General features: G+C 43.8%; 1 protein-coding gene across 1 annotated transcript in view; it reads right to left on the bottom strand.

The window, feature by feature from the left end:
* Positions 1 to 22,913, bottom strand: part of FSTL5 (follistatin like 5) — a 570,868-nt gene that overhangs the window by 359,310 nt on the left and 188,645 nt on the right. Inside the window, exon 4 of the mRNA XM_006156498.2 lies at positions 2,278 to 2,526. Coding sequence (XP_006156560.1) covers positions 2,278 to 2,526 — 249 coding nt within the window. The remainder of the gene's footprint in view (positions 1 to 2,277; positions 2,527 to 22,913) is intronic.

The raw sequence follows: 22,913 nt of genomic DNA, 5'->3' as shown, positions 1-22,913 counted from the left end.
TTTTCTTTTTTTTTTTTTTTTTTTGAGAGGTTTTTGCTATAGGGCGCATGCGCTCGCCAGAAAGACAGAGAGAGACAGAGAGACAGAAAGCAAGAAATCACCTCCCCAGGGGGGATGGCCATGCCACAATCCCTTCTCCTCCATTCTCCTCTCACGATCTTGGGCATGCATGCACATGCACCCGGCGTGAGTTTAAGCCACTGGGTCTGGGATTTGAACCAGGGTCAACTACATGGGAGTCCAGAGACATAGCCATTATGCTAACTACTGGTCCCTCATCCTTCTCCCTCAAGGGACTTAAGTACTGAGAGCATTCGGCCTGACACCAGGAGGAGGGAGAACTCAGGCGTCCGGATTGTTCTGCCACACGATATGCACACTCGTGTGTGTCCAGAGAATCAGCGGCTGCGTGTCAGGTGAGTAGGACCTAGAATAACACTATGACCTCTAGCTCATATGCTTCCACTAACTATCAATGTTAACGTATGTTTACACTCTGACACGATGCATCAGTGTGGTAGCATCATTTCCACAGGACCAGCTCAAGTCAGAGACAGCGAAACTGCTCTTCAGCAAGCATCGGAGCACACTGGTAGCCAAGCCAGCCTCCGTGACCTGCAGCTGGATTAGAGCAATAAGAGGAATAAACCGAACTTGAAACAAAGGCGTCCACCAACCTTCCCGGAGGCCTGACCTGCAATCACACGTGGTCTGCGGAGGCAGCGCACGGAACGGGAACCTCTTCTACCACCATGCTCCCACTGTGTCCATGTGACTGTGAACAGTGAAGGCAGCATCTCACGTTAGCTGGAAAGCACCTTAGGGGACCAGCAGATGGCATAATGGTCGCGTCACTGGACCCCGTGTAGTTGACTGCGGTTCGAGTCCCAGACCTGGCAGCTTAAAACTCACACCCAAGATGCTGAGAGGATACTGCAGCATGACCATGTCCCCTGGGGGTGGGGTCTTCTCACTTTCTGTCTCTGTTTCTGTCTTTCTAGAGAGCACACATGCCCTATAGCAAAAATCTCTTAAAAAGAAAAGAAAAGCACCCCACAGGGGACCAGCAGTTAGTGTAATGGCTATGTCGCAGGACTCCGATATAGTCGATTGTGGTTCAGGTCCCGGACCCGGTGCTTAAACTCACGCCAGGCACGTGTGCGTGCATGCCCAAGATCCCAAGAGGAGAACGGAGGAGAAAGGATTGTGGCATAGCCATTCCCACCGGGGGGTGATTTCTCACTTTCTGTCTATCTCTCTCTGTCTTTCTGTCGAGCGCACACGCCGTATAGCAAAAATGTCTCAAAAAAAAAAAAAAAAAGAAGAAGAAAAGACAAGCACCCACAGTCTTTATTTTGGAACCCTGGATATAGTCCCATATCCCACCAATTTTGGATGTAAATACATTTTAAATCTCTAAGTCACCTTCACAAGTAGGTGGATGAAATGTAATAACATGTTTCAGGTGAACCTTTAAGCTAAGAATAAAAAAGTCAAAGAAGCTTTTAGCTGTAAACACTCTCCAGGGCATTCTGAGAAACTGAGCCCTGGAGCCTCCCGAGCTGAGCGGCTAGGTCGACCACTGACCTGGAAAATGCTGGAAGGTCTGTGTATTTAGCTCGGCCATCACAGCCTGGACCATAACCATTGACAGGAAATAGCGTCTCCGGTGTAAGCAAAGGAGCAGGAGGCGTGCAGGTAGACAGTGACGCTGAAGCAGGTCAATGATTTACTCCACGGCACGTTAGCACAGTGCATCCACTGACTCACCTAACAGCACTTTTCCATAGCCTAGCAACCCCCGCACAGGAAGACAGCCACGCTGTAGCATTGGGAAGGCCCACCATCCCCGAATGACCACGTGAGGGTAGCGTGAACTCTCCCCGTTCCAGCGAGCGACGCAGCTCCCACACCAGCTGAGTCACGTGGTGCACCCTGCGGCCATACTTTGTAGTCAGAAAGGGAGGCATGCTCTCAGCATGGCTGGCACCCGCTCTGCCCTGGATTCTTCTCCAGGTGCGACCAAATCCTCCCTGCAGACACAGAGGCCACCCCGTGGCCCCAAGGTGACTCGTGACGGGGAAGCCATAGGGTCCAACACTGAGAGCCACTGAGTATCACACTCCCAGACCCTGCTGTTCAATAGTCATTAAGCTCACTTTCCCCCTTTGCAGTTTGTAAACACTTGCAGACATCAAATCACACTAGGTCGGAACCGAAAGGCAGGGAACACAGAAACAAATAGAGGAGGGGCAGCTGAAGCTGGCCCCCACGCACCTGTGAAGAAGCAGTCTTCGTTGTGCACGATGGTGATCTTCTGTCTTTTCAGGCAAGCGGCTCTGTGCACTTCACAGTGGTTTTCGTAGAACTGCCCGTCGGACCCGCACACGGGCTTGTAGTGCCGTCTGCAGACGTCCATGCAGGCACACTCGGCGTGGCCCGTCTCTCTGCTGATGACACAGCGCCGTCCCAAGCCACAGTACTTGTTTTCACAGGACCCAAAGGGGCCATCCTCGGTCAGAAAGCCTGAAGGTAGAGAACAGAAAATCATTTGGCTCCCGAGTCCAAACAACACATGCACTCCCTTGTCAGGCGAAAAAGAAACGCTCAGAGACAATATGCCCACCCAGGGTTCAGCTGATGGTTTCCACGAAAAAGACTTTTATCAGACTGGCAGATAAACTTCCTCCAAATATTCTCACACTCTTTCTTTCCCCCCTCCCCTCCTTGCATTCTCTCTTCTCTCCCCAGAGTGGTGTGATGCTTAAGGACAAGGTCTGGAAAGGGTTCAAATCCTGCTCTAGCACCTAGAGGCTCTGTCTGGGTAAACCCCCTCCCTGTGCCAAGTGGTCCCATCTGTACATAGGCACAAGTGCCTGACTGACATAGAACATCGCATGTAATTGTACACAGAAAGCACATTCCCGGCATGCAATACTCATGTCTAAATGTCCACGGATATGAACAGAATTCTGGATAGGAAAAAGGAAGCGTATGTATATAATGCAAGAATTAGGAGATGTGGGCCAGCCACCGCAGTGTGGGGTGAAGGTGGCTCGATCCCACGTGGCCAACCGTGTGGTTTGAGTTCCAAATTCAGGTGCTTAAGAGATGTCCCCAGTACCTGTGTGTGCCCAGAACCCAAAGAGGAGAAAGGAGGAAAAGGGACTGAAGTGTGGCTACCCCCAGGGGTGACTTCTCACTCTCTCGCCCTGCCCGCCCCTGCAGCAAGTGCACGTGCCCTACGGCAAAACCAAAGAGAAGAGAGAGACGGGAATGGAGGACACATGTGTCTTGAACACGTCATAGGGAGACGGGAATGGAGGACACATGTGTCTTGAATACTTCATAGTATTTGAGAGCTGACTTCTTTTTTGTTTGGGCTTGTGCTACGCGACAGCCAGTAACTGAAATTAGTTACTATAAGCTTGAGTTTATAGAGGTGATCGTTTTGCATTTTAGTCACAAAGTAAGGCGCACTTTCCGAATCAACGTAATTTCTCATTTGGGGAGAAGTGCATCGCTCTAATACATATTCATATCTGGTACTCCCAGACCCGTGCGCCTGTTTCCCAGGCTCTCCACCTTAAATCCACTCTCTTAGAGCCGAGACGCCAGATCAGAGATTTGTGTTAGGGTACTGGCTATTTTCTAGGAGTTAATGAACTATTTTACACTAGCTAGAAGCTGTGTGTTGCATGTAGTCGCTACAATTAAAGGGAATTTAATTAATTCATATGCAATTCAAAAGAAAGCTCGTATTATGTAAATGAATAGCTAGAACATATCCTTTCTGACAGTAATTATCCATGACTAATGCTGAACTTAAGTTTCAGCGGAGATTAAATCAATTGAATCTGATCAACGTGTCAAAGATTTCTTTTAAGTACATTCAGTCAGATAACACACTAAATGAATTTTAATTAAAAACTTATATCTAGCCATCTTCCAGCTTGAAAAAATTAACATTTGTTCCCCCAAAACAGGCTGTATATTTAACAAGCACATCATTTTATAATCCCTGTGTCTTCAGAGGATTGCAAAAGTTCCCCAGATTTAAAACAAAACTTAAATATTACAAGATTAAAGACACCAAGTCATGAAGCAAAATAATTCTACATTATTCTAGAAGATGGTCTTTTCATATTCTTTACGATGAAAGCAGTTCTCTTCCAGTGGATATACATATCTGTATCTATGCATATATAAAACACGTTTTATCAGACAGGCACTTAACACAGAGTGGATCTAAATTGAAACACACTTTAACAAAACGCAGCTATTTTCATGCGCAAGATGCCATATTAGCTGTCACAAGATATATAAAAAGAGCAGCCACGGAGCTCTCTCCGGATGTTTAGAAAAGGCAAGAGGCACGATTTGAACAGATCCAAGCAGAGGGATAAAAGGGCACATGTAAAGTCACGAAGGAGGCCGAGAAGTATAACAGCAAGTAAGATCTCAAAGACAGGGCCTGTTCTGTAGCTCAGCAGTTAAGGGAGTCACATGGCACACCACGGTTCGAATCCCAGACCTGGAGGGTTGAAAAGCATGTCAGGTGTGCATAGATGGGTGAGTGCCCCAAACCCTGACTGGAGAGAGAGGGAGAAGGAATGGTGGCATGACCACATCTCATGGGAGATGTTTTCTCCCTCTCTCTCTCTCTATCTCTCTGACTTCCACACATGCCTCTGGCAATTAAAAAAGAAAAGAAAAAGGACAAAAAAGGCCTCGCAGACAATGCCGAGGTTACGTGTGAAGAATGGGCTAGGAATTTGGGAGGCTGATGGGGGAGAACCAGGGCGTGGGATGAAGGGGACTAAGACTTGTGACTCTTAGAACCAAAATATTTGTTCCTAAAGTGTTTTATTTCAGTTAAGGGACTGAGTGACATGCAGGGAGAAGAAAACACCAGAACTTGATTTCTCCCAGTACTTAGCTGCCACTCTCCACTATAAATCATGTCGATTCATATGATCAATAGGAAAATAAGCCAATTGGCAGAAATAAAATGAATGCTTTTATATAAGTCTGTGTCTGTGGCAGTTAAAGCATATGCCAGATCATCTGTGAGACAAAATACTTCATGCTTTGGAATAAAACCAATACTTTATAAACATCTTATTACTTATTAAAATGTAAACGCATAGATTATTCTCATATTAGGTAGACACATTTCCATGCTGATTTAAAAATTGTTTTTAAAATTGTTTTCATTTTTGTTTCTTTATTTATTTTACATTCCATCACTGCATATCATTACGTAGACCAAATGAGCTTAATCATTTTGAACACACTGGATACTGGTTCAGTCAAAGATATTACCATGGACACGTCATCCACAGATCCGTTTCCATTTTGTGTCCCCTTAAATGTTTTGCTTCTTTCTTTTCCCTTTGATTCCCTCCCTCTCACCCACCCATATTCCCCACCCTCCTCTCACTCTGTCTCTGTTTCCACAGTTCCCCACCATGTTTGTATACCATCCACCCATTCTGTTTCTGCCACGGACTGCAGACATTCGATTCAGATTAAGTGGGGACATACGAAGCCTCTCTTTCATAGTCTGGCTTGCTTTGCTCAGCTGTAAATCTTCCATATTTATCTATTTTCTACCAAATGTCAGGGTCTCATCACTTTTTTTTTTTCTTTTTAATGGATGAGTAGTATTCCATAGTGTTTATGTGCCACACTTTTTCAATACATAAAAAGCAAATTTAAAAGTTAAAACAGTGAAGGTGGAACATCGCCCTAGATTAGATGTGGCCAGCCAAGCTCGAATTCATCCCCACACCGGTTGTGAGAGCCAGGTCAGCTATGTAGTTGGTGTAAATCAAAGGAGAAATGAAAATATAGTGATTTCTGTGATAATTAAAGAAGAAATGACCACCAGAAGATTATTACACTTTCTATGTTTCAATTTTTAAATAAACTTCGGTAAATTATTTTTTAAAGTAAACTTTTTTTTCCTTTTCTCCAGCATTCTTGAGGTAAAGTTGATACCAAGTAGTCTACCAATTAAACATGTGAATAATGAGTTTTACAAATTGTTTTACATAAAGAGAAATAAGACTTTTTAAAAATTTTCTAAGAGAGATTTTTGCTATAGGGCACATGGGCTCTCTGGAAAGACAGAAACAAAGACAGAAAGCAAGAAATCACCCCCTGGGGGGATGGCCATGCCACAATCCCTTCTTCTCTGCAGGATGAACCCTGGCTTGGCTGTGGCAGTCCTGACAGGAGGACTGTAGCCAAGGTTCTGTGTAGGTGCAGGATGTGGGTGGTAACAGGGCTACGTGTTTATAGGGAAGGGGTACCTGGGAACTCTGCTTTCCCCTCAGCTTGGCTGTGAACCTAGAACTCCAAAGTTGCCTTTTCATTAAAAAGAAAATTATGTAATTAGAACACCTTTCGTAGGCCCAGAGGAGGTGGTACAGGCTGTAGGGGTCTGTGCTGCAGTGCTGGAAGCCATGCGGCCTACCATGAGTTTGGATCCCCTGCCTCGTCCACCAGAAACACACCAGGTGTGCACACATGTAGCCAGAAGCTGGCAGGTACAGGGCTGGAGGAAAAGGACCATGGTGTGACGAGACCCCATCAGGCTTCCTCGCTCTCTCCTCTCCTCTCTTCCTGTCTCTCTTAAGCATTTGTTTACTGTGCTATTGTGAAATCTTTAAAGAAATATTTAAAAATACTATCTCCTAAAGAAAAGAAATTAGGTGTAATTTTGTATTTTATTTATTTATTTTTTAAGTCTTGTTTTTTAGGACCAGCAGATGGCATAGTGGTTACATTTCTGGACTCCCACATAGTTGACTGTGGTTTGAGTCTCGGACCCACTGGCTTAAAACTCACACCGGGTGCATGTGTGTGCATGCCCAAAATCCCGAGAGGAGAAAGGAGGAGAAGGGATTGCAGTATGGCCATCCTCCTGGGGGCAGGGAGGGCAGGTGATTTTTCACTTTCTGTCTCTCTGTCTCTCTCTGTCTCTCTGGTGAGCACATGCGCTCTATAGCAAAAATTTGCAAAAAAAAAAAGAAGAGTTGTGTTTTTGTGTATCACCCTTTATCTTATTCATTTTTTGGAAATATTTTCTCCAAATCTGTAGCTTATCTTCTCAATATCCAGATGGTATTCTTTAGAGATGAGGGTTTTAATTTTAATTAAAAGTCCAACTCCTCAAGTCTTCATTTCATTACTGTCCTTTGATTTTTGTGACCCAAATGTGATTGCCAATCCAAGGTCACCTAAATGTTTGTTCTATGTCATTGTCTAGGCGGTTCATAGCTTTGCATTTTATACTTGAGTCTCTGATCCACCCTGAGATAATTCTTCTGAAGGATGTAAGGTCTGTGTGTAGATTTTGTTCTCTTTCTAATTTTTTTTTTCATGCAGATGTCCGGTTTTCCAATAACATTTACTAGAAAGTAAATAAAAGTACCTTCTATTTTTTAGCCAGCTAGTGGCATGGTAGTGAAGGTGGCTGGATCTCGTATGACTGACTGCAGTTCAAGTCTTGGCCCTAGCAGCTAAGAGACTTACCGGGTGGGTACATGTGTGTGCTGGAAGTCCTGAAAGGGGGGACAGGTGAAAGGGAAGGGATTGTGGTGTGGCCATACCCTTTTGGGGGGTTGGGGGAGAGTACATGTGCCCACTGGGGCGGAAAAGAAAAAGAGAAAAAAGAAATGACTTTTTACCACCTCCTCTCCCTTGTGAGAAGTAAGGTGAGCGTCACTCCCTGGGTGTCCTGGACTGCCGACTCTGAGCGATTGGTTGTTTCTACCTCGTCTGGTTCCGGCGGCCGGTCTTGACCAGCTTTAGAATCAGCCCTGAGGCCCACTGGTTCTGGCCCTTCCACTCCTCCTTGCTCTCTAACACCACGCTGGCATTCGTGGGCTTGTCTCTCCCTATAGACTTGGATTTTCTCCCATCAGTGCTCAAGCATCCACCAGAGAGCGAGCACGCACTCTTTATGGGGATGGTCACACCACTCTTCCTTCTCTGTTCCTCCTCTCGAGATGTCGGGCCCCCGTGCACACGTGCCCAGCAAGTTTCCCGACTGCCGTGTCCTGACCTGAACTGCACGGCCATCTCTGTGGAAGCCAGGCACCCAAGCGACCATGCCACTGACCGGTGTGATTTTCAGGCTTGAACTGCAGAGTCAGTCATGTGGGACCCAGCGCCCTCACCACCACACCACCTGCTGGTCCCACATAAGGGTATTTTAAGCAAAGGTTTAAATACATGAAGAGGTTGACTGACTGTGGCTAAAGTTTGGAAATTGGGGTTGAAGTTGCTAGCAGTTGTTACAGAATTAGAGTGAAGATGTAATAGGCAGCTTTGCACAAGATGTGTTGAGGATGTGTTATGGGGAAGTGAGAGCTGTACTTCAGAGTCTTAAGAAGAGCCTATGCAGGAACTAGCAGATGGTGCAGTGGTTAAGGCACTGGACTCCTACATGGCTGACCGGGGTTCGAGTCCTAGACCCAGTGGCTTGAAACTCACACAGGGCACATGTGGCCCAAAATCTCGAGGAGAGGGAATTGTGGTGTGGCCATGCCTAGGGGTGAATTCTCACCTTCTCTCTGTCTCTTTCCAGAGAATACACATGCCTATGGGGCAGGGAGCCTATGGAAGGGCAGGGAGGGAACAACATGAGTGAGGAAGCTGCTATTATGGTCTAGGCTGAAAGCAGGGTGAATCAGAGCAAGGACAGCTGTAAGAAATCAATCCACAGGACAGTACAGATTAATCAGGGAGGGAGGAGGTAAGGAGGGGGGCTTCGCACAGCACAAAGGGGTTAAGGGTGGTTATGAATAAAGATGATTTTGTGAACAGCAGTTGTAAGTAGTTGAAGGTATTTTTGACTAATAGTTCAAATATTCTTCTATAATGACAATAAAAGTGATATTATTGCTTATTAAGCATTCTATGGAGTCTACATATATTATTTAATAATAGGGCATTATAGAAGAAATATTTTCATATTTTAAAATTAGTAAACTGGTGGCCAGCAATTTCTAAGTTCTAGAGTTACAAAGAAAGTGGGTCCAAGACATGAGCCTTAAAATCAGATACGTCTGATTGCAAAGCACACGCTTTTAAACGCCGTGTTACATATGCTTTCCCTGCAGTGGGAGGTCTGTTTGTCTGTTTTACTGTGGAAGACAGGTCAGTTCTCTAGTATATTAAAATTTGAAATTTTCCCTGCTGCGATTTGAATGTATCCCCTCCAAAGTGCATGCATTAAAATGTGCTCCCCAATGTAATGACACTGAGAGTTGGTGAGACCTTCAAGAGGGGAGGTCTAGTGGGTAATGTTTGGGTCATGGGGAAGATCAGGGCTGTCTCACAGGAGGTGCCGAGTTCTCACTCTCCCACGACAGGTTTAGTTCCCATGGGAATGGGCTGAGTAAAAGTCAGGCTGATCAGCAGATCAGTCTCTTTACAAGTACCCACTCTTTCTAGCTTCCATTGACATACTGTACCCAGAGCAGGGGCCACATGCTGGCCTCATGCACAAACACCAGAGTCGTGAGTCAAATAAACCTCTATTCTTCACAAGTCACTCAATCTCTGGTATTTCTGTTTAGCAGTATAACAGACTGACATATCCTTCCAACTACCCTAGTAATAGAGAATATTTTTAACCAAAAATTGCCACAATCTTTAATTTTCTCTTTTAGATATTGTGTATCACCTCCTTTTGTTTTTAATAAGCTCTGATACTAATCTGCTTTTTCATGTCTGAAAATTAAGCTCTACATAGCAGCTATATAACTTGAATATCTCACAATGAATCATCTTAATAGGAATAATAATTATCACATTGTAATTTTTACATAGGTGCATCTATTTAAAGATCTCATTAGTTCTGAGCTTGCCCTGATCTCTAGGTCCTTGAATCTTACTGATTTCTCTCTATTCTGTGACTGTATGACTATTTTGATTTTTGCACTCTAGCTCTCTGCTCATTATTTACTAATAAACCAATGTGAGTTTTCAAGTTGGTCCATATGTGTGACTTGCACAAATCCATCAGATAATATTGAGAATTTTAAAATTCACTGCTTAAGCAAAACTAATACTTTGTCAGCTCATTTAAAAGATTATTTTATTTATTTTAATAGTTGGGTGTTTTTTGGTCTTCTGAATATTTGATTGTGGTGTTCTTCTCTGCACTGGCTTTTGACCATATTCATACTCTTGATTTACTTTCTGTAAGTTATAAAATAGAACAATGCACTAGGAAATTATCTTTTTCCAAATGTTTTCATTGGCATGTGAAAATCTTCCGTACATATACTTTTGAATCCCGCCTAAGTTGCTGAGGTAATACCGTTGTTGCTTTGTGTCTGCTGTGCAGGGTTGGCAGCCACGCAGGGCAGGCTGGGAGTACACCGAGAGGGAGGCAGCAGCAGTGCTGGCTCCTCGCTCTCTCCCCTGCCAACCTGTCTGGCATGGCTGCAGCTTTCCAGCGGGCTCTTTGATTGCTCCTTTCAGGCTCCCAGGCCACGGATTCCTGGTCTGCTATTTCTACGGGGCGTCTCACTGTGAGATGACCCTCATCTTTCTCTGCCCATCTTCTTCTACGTGGCGTGTGCAGAGTTCATGTTACAGACGTACCTCCAGAGAGGCAGTCGCCTGAGTACTGGAAAGGATGCCCAGACACCGGCCATGGGCTCAGGCTCTGAAGGGCCTGCTATCTCAGTAAGCATATGAGATCATTAAAATAGAAATAGTTCATACGCTAAGAAAGTTGTCACATGGGAGATACAGACTGATATAAAATTTTGGAGGTGGGAGACATGTATTTGAAAGAAAGTAATAATGCTTCCTAATAGAAGTCAGATTTGATCAGGGATTTTAAAAAATGGTTAGGATTTTGACAGGTAGAAATTGGTTAGAAAAGAAGAACATGAGGAGACAGGAAAGCAATACTCTTTGTCCCTTAAAACTCAACTCTTCTATCATTTTTATATTAACCTTACAAGTGACTTCAGAGTGATAATTCTCAAAATTGATAAGGCAGCTCTTATAGTTGGCCCAATGAAAGAGAGACAACAACCTCAAACGTCTCTTCTTGAATAGTTTAATTTTGAATGATTACCAACTGGACGCTCTTTCAATTATGACATGAGTAGCACCAAAGTCGCTCCTCCTAATAGTAAATTCTTTGAGTGGAAGCTCTGAAGCAGAGGGGAGAGAACATCTCTAAGCCTAGCCTCCACTCTAGTAATGGCAACTACTATCTTTGCAGATTGAATAAAACATTTACTTATGCATTTTTCCTCATTTGACTAAAAATCCTGTAAGAGCTATTTCTTTTTTGTCCATCAAATAAAGAAAACACTCACTGTCCCGGTTACTTGGCAAGTGTTAGGTCACACAGCGGTAATGATGGAGCCAGGCTTCCGATGCATGTCTACTAACTGTGCACCACCGCACGATCCCACCGGCTTCTGCTTTGTGAGGACACAGGTCACGTGAAACCAGAGCTGTGCAAACGAGCTTGGTAGAAAGGCCAGGAATCTGAATTGGGAACTCCACAATTCGTAAAATGGTGACTAATTCCTAGCCATGGGTATTGTAGGTGAAGACTCAAATGACCATGGCAGAAGAAGAGAAAGTGTATTTGGAAGGCAGAGTGGGAAGTAACGGTAACTGGCACTTTGGACAAGTTTGTGCAGAGACGGCGGTACCTCCACCCTTCATCGAAGAGCTACCCTGACCACACACACTGCTCCATTCAATGGAAGACGCTGAGCTTCTTAATAGCTGTAGGCTGTGGGCGTCACAGGTCTCTATGAGTGTTCACAGAAAAGCACGGGAACGTGGTCCACGCAGTGTGTGTGTGCACGCTGTTACACACCCTTCTCCTCAGCGAATCCCACTGGGTTACTGTGCCCCACTGGAGACAGGGATGACATTTTGTTCCTCCTTACAGCCTTCAAAACCACTGAAAATAAAGTATATCATACATACACAGATGAAGAGAACTGGAGATGACAACTAAACATCTTGAAAGCCTCTGGGTTTAGTGGCCCTGAGCAAGGTGGATTCTGACATGGGGGCAGGGAAAGCTGAAAATCTTATCGATTAAGCAGATTGATGCCCAAAGCATGACATTATCAATACCAATGAGAGTGGCTGTGATTACTACATAGAGAAGGCCTGGTACAATTCCTCGAGATGTCACCAGGTTACTCAGTCCCCTCTGCTGTGGACCCCGGAAGAAGGCTGGGGGTTTATCGCGTCGGACGTGGACCATGTGGATCTGAAGATTCCGGAATGCCGGCCGCAGTGGAGAACAGCCTGGGCAGTGCGGCCTGCCCAGCACGCCGCTAGGACGGGGGCAAACCAGCTCGGCACTGGGACAGGTGATGCGAACACGCTTCTCCGAATCTTTCATGTGATATTGACGGTTACCTCAAATTGACCCATGCACGTCACATGCAGGGAAGCTTAGAGGTAAAAACACCTGATCCACTTTTCAGAAATACTCAGTCAGATTCCTGGCATCCCTCTCCTAATCAGAGCAGAAAGCCAACATCAACTGGACAGCTGAATAAAAGCTGGAACAGATGAGACCCAAATAAACAGATAAAAACAGTGTGAAATAAGACAATGCTGGGGAAACCAGATACTCTTAAACCGATTCAAAACAGAACCTCTAAGTTATTCCTTCCAAAAATAGGAGCAATAGATAACCCCTTCTACAGAAACAAGAAGAAATCTTATGAAGACCCAAAGGAGTTACATAAAATGAAAACTTCAGTACGAAGCCTGGGTAATAAATTTAAGAAAATCTTGGAGAAAATAAGTCAACAGAACAAAGTGATAATACATTGGAGGGAGGGCATAAAACTGTGCACGCGCCACTTCCGGAACTCCAAAGTCCAAATAATAGAAGGGCCAGATGGAAAGGGAGGAAAGCCAGATGGTGGAAAATAATTAATAAAATTGTTCAAATACTTCCCAGGAGTGGAGGACATTCATTGCCAAATTGAGAGCGATCACCCGGTGCCCAGTAAAATGAAGTTGAGTACACACGCACCATGGCACACCATGAAATGTGAGAATACTGGAGACAGAATTTTCTACTGGCTTCCAGAAAGAAAAGTAAATGCTCAGTCACACAGAACTAGATTAGGGACTGGAACGGCTTCTGACTTCTCAGCAGTAACCAGGAAAGCAAGAGGGCCAGGAAGCAGCAGGAAGCGCTCAGGGGAAGGGGAAGGACCTGGCCCATGCCCTGAGCCCGCCCTGCCCTGGGCCTGCTCCAGAGTCAGCTCCGAAAGACCGAGAAACTCCGATGTGCTCATGAGAGCTGCAGAAAGGTCATGGTCAACACTGAAGCAAAAGTCAGCCCTCTCCCCTGCCCGTGGGGCGTGTACCTTTAGCCCCTGGTCCACACCACTCTGCCCACTGCACTACAGTTGTGAACTTCCTCCCTGGAGCTGAAAATACGCGAATCCAGTGATTTCTGTGCAGTCTCGTCTCGTCCCCCAACCTGTATGCCTAGTTTCTCCGTCCCGCTGCCTCATAGAGTAGTTCTCAGTCACAAGCCTCTCCTCCAAGAGAGACACTGTCTACACTTTTCCTTGTAGCCGTCCTTGCACGACTTTAAGTTCTTTTTCTTTCTTTTCATTTTTTTCTTGCCTGAAGGGAACTGGCATGAGTCAGAAAAAGAGACAAAGAGTGAGAGAGCACCCCTAATGGGGCATGGTCACTGCAATCCTTCCACTCCACTCCTCATTCTCTCGGGATTTGGGGTACGCACGTGCCCAGTGTGTTTTTCAAGCCACTGGAATGAGATTTGAACCGCGATTGGTCATAAGAAGCCTGTTCCGTTAGCCACAACCTCTGCCCATCACCACCTGTCAAAGCTCAGGCCCTTCTGTAGGGCTATTCTTTGTTTAAAACAACAATTTTAAATCCACATTAGTGCGCCCATAACACAAGGGGTCTGCTCTGGAGAAATGGCATGGAAAGGCAGGGCTGGGGCTGTAAGGACAACATTTGGTTGCTATGAAAGCTATGGTGACATTACTTAAGTTATAACTGACAGGGGGACCAGCAGTTGACATAATGCCTATGTCACTGGACTCCCATGTAGTCAACCGTGGTTTGAGTCCCGGACCCGGTGGCTTAAATTTATGACGGGCACTTATATGTGCATGCCCAAGATCCTAAGAGGAGAAAGGATTGTGGTGTGGCCATCCCCCTTGGGGGGTGATTTCTCTCTCTCTTTTTGTCTCTCTTTCTCTCTTTCACATGCCTTATGGAATAAAACCCTCTCAAAAAAAAAAAACTTGGAGAGGTTAATTTTAATCATCAGAGGAGCAACCAAAAAAAAAAAAAAAGCTACAAATGTACATAAAGGAAATGAGAGAAAAAATAAAAATGGCACAGTATAAAAACCAATTAAAAAAAACAAAATAAGGCAGTAATGGAGGAAGAGGAACAAAAAGAAAGTAAAAGACAGAGAACACAACGGAGAAACAAGTGGCTAATGCGGAGGCACTGGCAGGCAGCGTCCCTCAGGCTCTGGGGCGCATCTGTCCCCTGGCCCTCTCCCACTTCCCGGGGCTGCCGCTGGCCGGGCTTCCCACCCCTCCCTGTCCGCCCACAGTGGGGCGTCTTGGAACATCTGTCCTCTCTGCTCTCTGCTCTCACTGGAACTCTTGTCTCCCCCGCCCTCTTATAAAGACCTCTGTGATTACATTAGGCACAAGCGGCTAATCCCCAAAGCTTCCCCATTTCCACGTCGTCCTTCCCGTAACTGTCTGCGAGGTGCCTTTTCCGTGTAAGGATAGCTGCGAGGACATCTTGGGGACCTGCTATCAAGTGAGCAGACGTTTTCTGCAGTTTCTTTTAATCTACAGTATTACTTTAATCACAGGGGTGTGGTTTATTTGTGTTTTCTTCCTACACTGGGTTTGCTGAGCCTCGAGATCCTACGGGTATGAATGGGGAAGGGTCTGCAGGTGGCTGCAGACTTGCTCCCAGACTGAGGCACTTCAGGAGTCTAAAATCCTGCCAGAAAACACTTGGCCATCATCATTATTCTGACTATTAAGCTGCTCTTTTATTATTAGTTATAGATTTACTCATTTCTTGCATGGATGAGAGAGAAAAAGAAAAGGAGATAGAAAAATGGTACCCTTTATGGGCACAACGTCGGGAGTGACCCTCCGCCTCAGCCAGCCCGGACCATGTGCACACATGTGACCGGAGGACCCGGGGAGCTCTGGGCACACACGTGGAGCTGCCCCACGTGAGTCAGCCCCCAAGAGCAGTGTGTCTTACTGCCGCACCGCTGTGGGCCCTGAAGGCCGCCATGGTCCTCACAGACTGGCTTGTCCTTACTCCACTACTGGGGAGCTCTCCTCCTTCATCCCCTCTTCTGCTAGAAAGGGCTTGGCACCTCAGCGAGTTTAGGTCATTAAGGCTTCTTTGCATTACCTAGCTCAGATTTTTTCAAACACTAATTCATTTATTTTTAAGGTTTTTGTCATAGGGTATGTGTACCTGCTAGAGAGAGACAGACAGACGGAGAGAGCAAAAGCAAGAACTCAATCCCCAAGGGGGATGGCCATGCTGCCGTCCCTTCTCCATTCTCTTCTCAGAATTTGAGGCATGCACACACAAGCACCTGCCGCTAGTTTCAAATCACCAAGTTTGAGACTCCAGACACAGTCAGCCGTGTGAGAGGCTGCCTGAGTCACCAGGCCACCTGCGGGTCCCCAGAGGAGTTTTCAACACCCACACCATTGGTCGTCAGTGACTTCTCGTTCTCGGACCCTGACATTCTCTCGCAAAATTCTGCATCCTACTCAGAGGCGGAGTTCTACAATGTCTGAGATTAAATGTGCAGTGAGCCGAAGACATATCTTCAAAATTAACCTAGTTATTAACACGTAAATCATGTTATCAAAAACATACATGAAGATTGTATCAATTGTACTTTAAAAGCCAAATGCTATAAAGTATTAAAAGATGAAGTGTATTAAAGATTCCTTTGACTAAAGAATCTTCAGGACACCTTGCTACAAAGTTATGGAAATGTGTCTCGAATTTTAAATTTACCACGTTGTGTATGTGAATTTTCATATATCGTGTCTTCACATTGCGTTGCAGTTATATTTTGAACATAGAATGTTTTTTCAGAATAACAGCAGTGAGGAAATACTAAGTTTTCTTAATTAGTATTCTCAATTCAATGACTTGGCTAGAAAAGCTTCACATTTTATAATATTTTAAATGTAAGTACTGTCAGGTCTGCTGGTTCCTCACTCACTTAAAATACACAACTGCCAGTTACTGTGCGTTTACTCATGGACGGTAATGGAGGTGGGAGTCCTTGGTGGGCGTTAACTAGAAGCATTCTCTGAAAAACGAAAGTCTCACGGAAATAGAACTCGGGAAATAGCCCAGGGGACTGGAGAGAGCTCAGTGGCAGACTGGCTCCTCTCGGCCGTGACACGCCCGTCTCTGCAGCTTTGATCAGACCCTTAGGCGCTTTCTTCTCTCTTTTTGATAAAGACTATTGGCAGTTGTCAGACACAATCAATAGTTCTGATTTTGACCTTATTGGAAAGTGTGCCTCAGGGGAGCCAGAGGTGGAAAGTGAGAGAGAAGACAAAGCCGGGACAAGGGAAGAAGGAAGTGAAGTAGGGCGCAGTGGTCTTCGAGTGTTAATGTCACGTAAGTAGTGACAACCAGTGTAACTCGTTATATAATTAGATGGAAAAGAAAACAAAACACAACCCTGCATGACTATTCGAAAAGCCTCAAGGTGTATTCGAACCTCTCGGTTAAGTCTTGATGAAATGCCGGTTACTGACTGGGTAGTGGGGAAGGCCATGGTGCCTTTTTGCAAAGAAAAGTATGTCATGGTTTCCTGACGACAATACTCAGTGCAAAAATCAGTCTTTTCTGGGTTTGCAACACTGTTACTCCACTCAGCTTTAAAAGTGAAAGTGGAGGATTCTTACTTTGATTTTTTAAAAGAATATCATTCTCTCATTTATTGGACACCTATGGAAAGATGGCCAGGCATGGTATTAGGCTGAGGAATACAGTGGTAAGTATGATATCAACGGAAAAGTTTAGGTTCTATCAGACCAGGGCAATGAAATATTACTGTTAACTGCTTCAGAAAATATCATTAGATAACTCAAATTTAGCCATAACGATAAGTGTTGTAATCTTTAAAAGATAAAATTTAGTATATTAAAATTTCTAAGTTTCAAAAATATGATGGGTTTGTACAGAACTAAGCACACAGTAAGTGATATGACCATTTACTATGGGCTCAGGGCAAGGCTCCTTGTCTTTGCGAATACAAGACACAATTCTTAGAAATGTTTTAGACACTTACGCGCCCGAGGGCCCTGAAGACACATGGCTGGATGAAAGGCTTCCTCCAGCTCTTTCGCTCCTCACCAGTATATTAGCACAGGAACTCCAAGTGGGTCCTTCAGAGCAGCCTTTAAAAATATGGCTGTTTGTTCTCTAGCTCACAAGATTCGTACTCTAATCTGCAATACCATATGGGAGTCTATGGACTCCAGTAGACAGCTTCGAGGACAACATTGGACGTCTACACAACTTTACAATGAAACCATCTAAATGTTAGTAAGACTAGATTGTTATACAATGTTATAAATACTCTGAAACATTTGAAACTTATCTTTAAATGTCAACTATATTTTAGTAAGCCGTGACAAGTTACCCTTTCCTTTTTTAAAGGATAAAATGTAGGCACTCTACCTTATAAACACGGAATTCACACATGTAAAAGACACAGAAAAGACTGCGGCTTGCCGAGCTCTATGAGCTCCAGTGGAAACCCAGTCCAGAGTGGGGCGACCGTCCTCGAGCGCACGCGTGTATTTCACACGGGTTGGCTAGCTCTGCCTGACCAAGTCAGAAAATGACAATTGCATGTTATTTTAGTACAACTGCACAACTTTAAGTCATCAAAGAATTAGCAAGCACTTTTTTTTTTAATGGAAAGAAATCTTTGAACTCCAGAGAGAACAGAACGGCTTCATTTTGTGTATCTCACAATCTGGCAGTTAGCCCACAGAGCACGTTTCTCTTTTTCCTTTTTCTTTCTTTCTTTTTTTTTTTGAGAGGTTATTGCTATAGGGCACATCCACTCACCAGAGAGACAGAGAGAGACAGAGAGACAGAAAGCAAGAAATCACCCCCTGGGGGGATGGCCACACCAGAATCCCTTCTCCTCCATTCTCCTCTTAGGATCTTGGGCACGCATGCACACACACCCGGCGTGAGTTGAAGCCACCAGGTCCAGGATGCGAACCGCGGTTGACTACGTGGGAGTCCAGTGACACAGCCATTACGCTAACTGCTGGCCCCTAGAACATGTTTTTCTGATGACTTCCAAATGTTTGCAAATGATTACAAGCTAGGTGCTTGGTAGGTTCTGATAACAGCTTCCAAAAAGCGGATTTAAATTTGTGATTGGTTTTGCCAAACAGCATGTAACTTAGATCCACCATTTCAAAGAACAATACAACTGAAATAAGTTTTCATTGAATATGTAGCACAATGTACTGAGATGCTGTGTATCAGGTCATGGGGAAACTCATGACGCACTTTTCTGTGTATTCCTATTTAAAATGTGTCATGGCTTTCCCAAGAACTGGATACTAGGTGACCCACTCCACAGAGTAACTACGCCACAGCGCTGTGAGAGAACAGCGGAGCACTACAGAACTCAACAGTGCTGATACAGATGCAGGGGACACCTGGAAGGCGAGAAATGAAGATACGCCAAAGGAATGTTCTCAGAGTATCTATCGCTCATAGACAGTCATGATACACATCAACAATTAAAGTATAATCTCAAATTCCGAACAGAGTAAAGCGAGTGGTAGTTTACTTAATTTTGTTTTTTCAGTAAGTAAATCTTTCAAACGGAAGTGAGGATGTTGACACCCTACAAACCAAAATGCAAATGAATCACTAAAATATATATAAGAAAATTTGAAATTTTTCTTACATATAATTTGAAAATTTCTAAAAAAATAAATCATAGGCCAAATGTCTTCACTCTTTTGTTATGTTTAATCAGTGTGGATAATTTTATAAATGAGTTGGAAACTTGGGACTATGGATTTTAATTTCCACGCATCTATCCAGGTCACACGCCACAAGTGAAGCATGCATGTTTGTGCATGAGTGTGCGTAAAACGTATCTGCATTTCATTCATCAATTTATCTGCCTACGCTGATCAGGCAATTACCAATCACCATCACCATGTCACACTCGGGTGTTTCCTTTCTGACAGGTAAGTCTGTTTTCAGCTTCTTTTGCTTTCAGTATTTTTATTCACCTATATCAAACACATTACACGTGCCTTTCAGAAACAAAATCAATAAACACAGAACATTATTCTAGTCTTTAAAATATGTCTCAAGTAAATGCCATAGACAAACTAAAATAAATCATCATGTAATAAACCAAATTGCCATTGGTGATACTAATGTCAGATAATGTGGAATTTAAGGCTACATACAAAATGGGAAGAGACAAAATTCAAGGAAGATGAAAGCTACAATGTACAATGATAACCATATATTTCTGCATCAAATAAAAAAATCCGTAAAATTCATGAGATGAATTTGCAAGAAATACAAGTATACAATAAAAATAAAAGATACTTCCCAAAGTTTATATTACCTAACAAAAATTTATGTTTTATTATTATAGAAACATAATTTGATGAATACAATTTGAGTCAAATAATTGAATGGATAATTTTCTATAGATAACTTATTTCTGTGTTTATAGAGACAGAGATAGTATAACTGAAAGGAAAAAAATAAGATTAGGTCTCTTTTTGAAAATGCAGATCCTTCTTTTCTAAGGAAAAGTAAGAAAAAAATGATGATATACCTAAACACAAGGGAAACTCTAACAAATATAGAAAGTAAAACTTCAATGTCACATTCTTTATTAAAAAGGATTATTTATTTTTATTTATTATATTATTATTATTATTTTTAATTCGACCAGATGGAGACAAAGAGAGAGAAAAGGAAAGTGAGAAAGCAAGTCACCAGGTCTGGAACTTGAACCACGGTCAACCATGTGAGAAAGTCCAGCACCTTAACCACTACACCACAATGTATTCTACTTGTAAGCTTCGTTAATGGGGATCAAATAGTGTTAATTTTGTGCTTTTTAAAATAATTACTTTATTTAACTTTAAAAATACTTATTTATTATTTTAATTTGACCAGAGAGGAACAGAGAGAGAGAGAAAGTGAGAAAGCAAACCGTCGAGTCCGAGACTTGAACCACTGTTGGCCATGTGGGAGTCCAGCACCCTTAACCAGCACACCACCTGCCTGCCTCCAAACAGTGTTTAATTTAGTGCCAGATTTAACTAACTACTGAGGCAGGACTCCTCTGAGTGCTCTGCTCAACGCTTCACCACTTGAGTTGTCAAGTATTCTCTCCAGGATGGTGGAGAAGACCCTAGAAATTCATGGAAAAGGAGTGGTGTGAAAAACTTTGCATGGATTTCTTTTTCTTTCTTTTTTTTTTTTTTTTTGCATCAGAATAAATGATTTCTTTAGCTTCACAAAAGTTTTGAAGTCCTTTCACACGGCTAGTCCTACGCGAGCTGTAAGAATTGCCCGCCTGGATTTTTCCAGTTGCTGTCTCCCCCATGGCAAGCCGTTTTCTCACGGGTCTATGCTGCAGTACCGCGGCCCGGGACTGATCGACTGCTGCAGGGTGCAGGCCGTGGTCACAGGGACGCGGGATTCGGTGGAGGACCCGCGGGGGCACTTCGGCTGCAGCCAGGTTTTCCCGTCGCAGTCTTCTTCCTTGCAGGACTCTGTCCTTTGAAGTCCAGCCACCTTAGCCTCCCTGCACCCTCAGTGCGGATCCAGGAAGCTACGGAGCTTTTCCAAACCCGGCTCCCTCCTGATGCTCTGGAACCTTCTCTGTGGCCCGGGCAAGCACAGGTCTCAGTGGATGACAGCTGTCTCTCAGGGATCACTGCCCTTTGTTCCCAGATGGCTGATGCCTCAGGAAAATCATTCAAGGAGCCAGCAGATGGCGTAGTGGTTAAGGTGCTGGATGCCCACACGGCTGAGCGACTTGAAAATCACACCGTGTGTGTGCATGTGTGCCCAAAATTCCAGAAGGGATTGTGGTGTTGGCCATGCCCCCGAGGGGTGATTTCTCACCTTCCCTCTCTCTGTCTCTTTCTGGCAAAAGCATGCCCCCTATGGCAAAAACCTTAAAAAAATGTAATGTGTCTGTCCTGAGTTTTTAGTTGCTTCAGGTAGAAATTAAATATTTTCCCTATTCCTTCATGTTGGCAGAAAGAACAAGTCTTGCAACAGAGTTTGAAATGTTTCTTGAGGTCAAATTACTGTTTTACAAAGGTGACAAGAACACTGTCCTTCACAACACTTCACAGTTTCAGAAGAAAAACTCATTTCATTGATTCCACTGATGAACATTTTCTCATGTCTTAACTTAGACACAATGTTTTAATGTTTAGGATCCTTTCTACTTCTGTAAGAGCGAAACACAATCTTGCAACTATGTCCTTCTACATTGAGTTTCATTGTTGCCTTAGGTAGTTCCATAGACTGTAGGTAAATTCCTAATGATTTTACCCAATGAGTAGACTTTCATGTTTAAAAACAAAGGCGACCCGCCTTACCTAACATGTTCTAATGGGATCTGGCTGAGATGATAACACTAACAATGACAAGACGCTGGGTTGTATTTTAAAATGATCACATTGTAATAATATCAGCCACTTCTAACTACATTAGCACAAGGCAACATCTGTGTAGGAAACATATATTTAGGCTGGAGATGTTTCTTGGTATACAGATGGCTTTAGAGACTGCTTTTATTAATGTTTCTGCCCTCCAGAGTTTGGTCTGTACAATTTATTGGGCAAGAATTGGCTGTCTGAGAAAGCTAGCTCAGAGGTGTGCTATTGAATTAGCCTTTAACACAAACAGTAATTCACTAAGTGGTGTCTGGCTGCCCGGAAGAATGAACTATGCTTCAGATGTACATCAGGGAGCAGTCTACACAGAAGGCCGAAGCCGCCCCCCGCGTGATCGTCAGAACAAAGCCAGCAGTCCAAGCCCCCAGCCTCCACTACGCCCACAGCGGAGCCCCGCTGACGTGGGGTGGGCCAGGCAGGGTGCCCGAGTGTCGACAGTGCCATGCGGAAATGCATCTGAAGCTTCAGTGTCCACTTACTCGTTCTTCTGATATTTATTCTTAGGTTAAAAAATAAACAGATGGCGAAATACCGAAATTTAATATAATTCTAACCAATGAATTACATTGTTTAAAACACAGGTATCTCCCAAAATCTATGACTACCACGATGTGTGTAGTTAATATGTAATAGTATATAATTATTATATCACAGTATAGACATTGGTTTGGAGTAAATGGCTAAAAATAGCATCATAATCAGTTAAATTTAATATACTTTATTATTTTTTAAATGATCTCTTTCAAATTACTTAATTACGGCCATTCTTGTGTACGTCCGTACTTACTATTTATTTCCAGATAGAACTGGAACTTCTGTTCAATTACCTGCTTCCCACCGAACGCAGACCTGATCGTGTTAAACAGTAGAGAGACCTAGAAGACGCCTTACGCACACATAAATCGGGATTTCGGACAGGAAAGAGAGCATGAAGTTAGCACGTCAAGACGCGGGCCAGTCCAAGGCACAGGAGTAATAAACCGGGACGTGCAGTGGGTTACCTTGAAAGTAAAGGCGCCAGTTTTAAATTGAAATTTGTACTATGTAACTTAACCTGTGGTAATAAAAAACAAAACTAAACAGGTGTGGAAATGTGTTGGCCCCAAACTGGTG

The sequence above is a fragment of the Tupaia chinensis genome, unplaced genomic scaffold (genome assembly GCF_000334495.1).
Source record: "Tupaia chinensis unplaced genomic scaffold, TupChi_1.0 Scaffold000494_1, whole genome shotgun sequence".
NCBI lineage: Eukaryota > Metazoa > Chordata > Mammalia > Scandentia > Tupaiidae > Tupaia > Tupaia belangeri.
The sequence above is the reverse complement of the archived record's forward strand: the minus strand, read 5'-3'. Positions and strand labels throughout refer to the sequence as shown.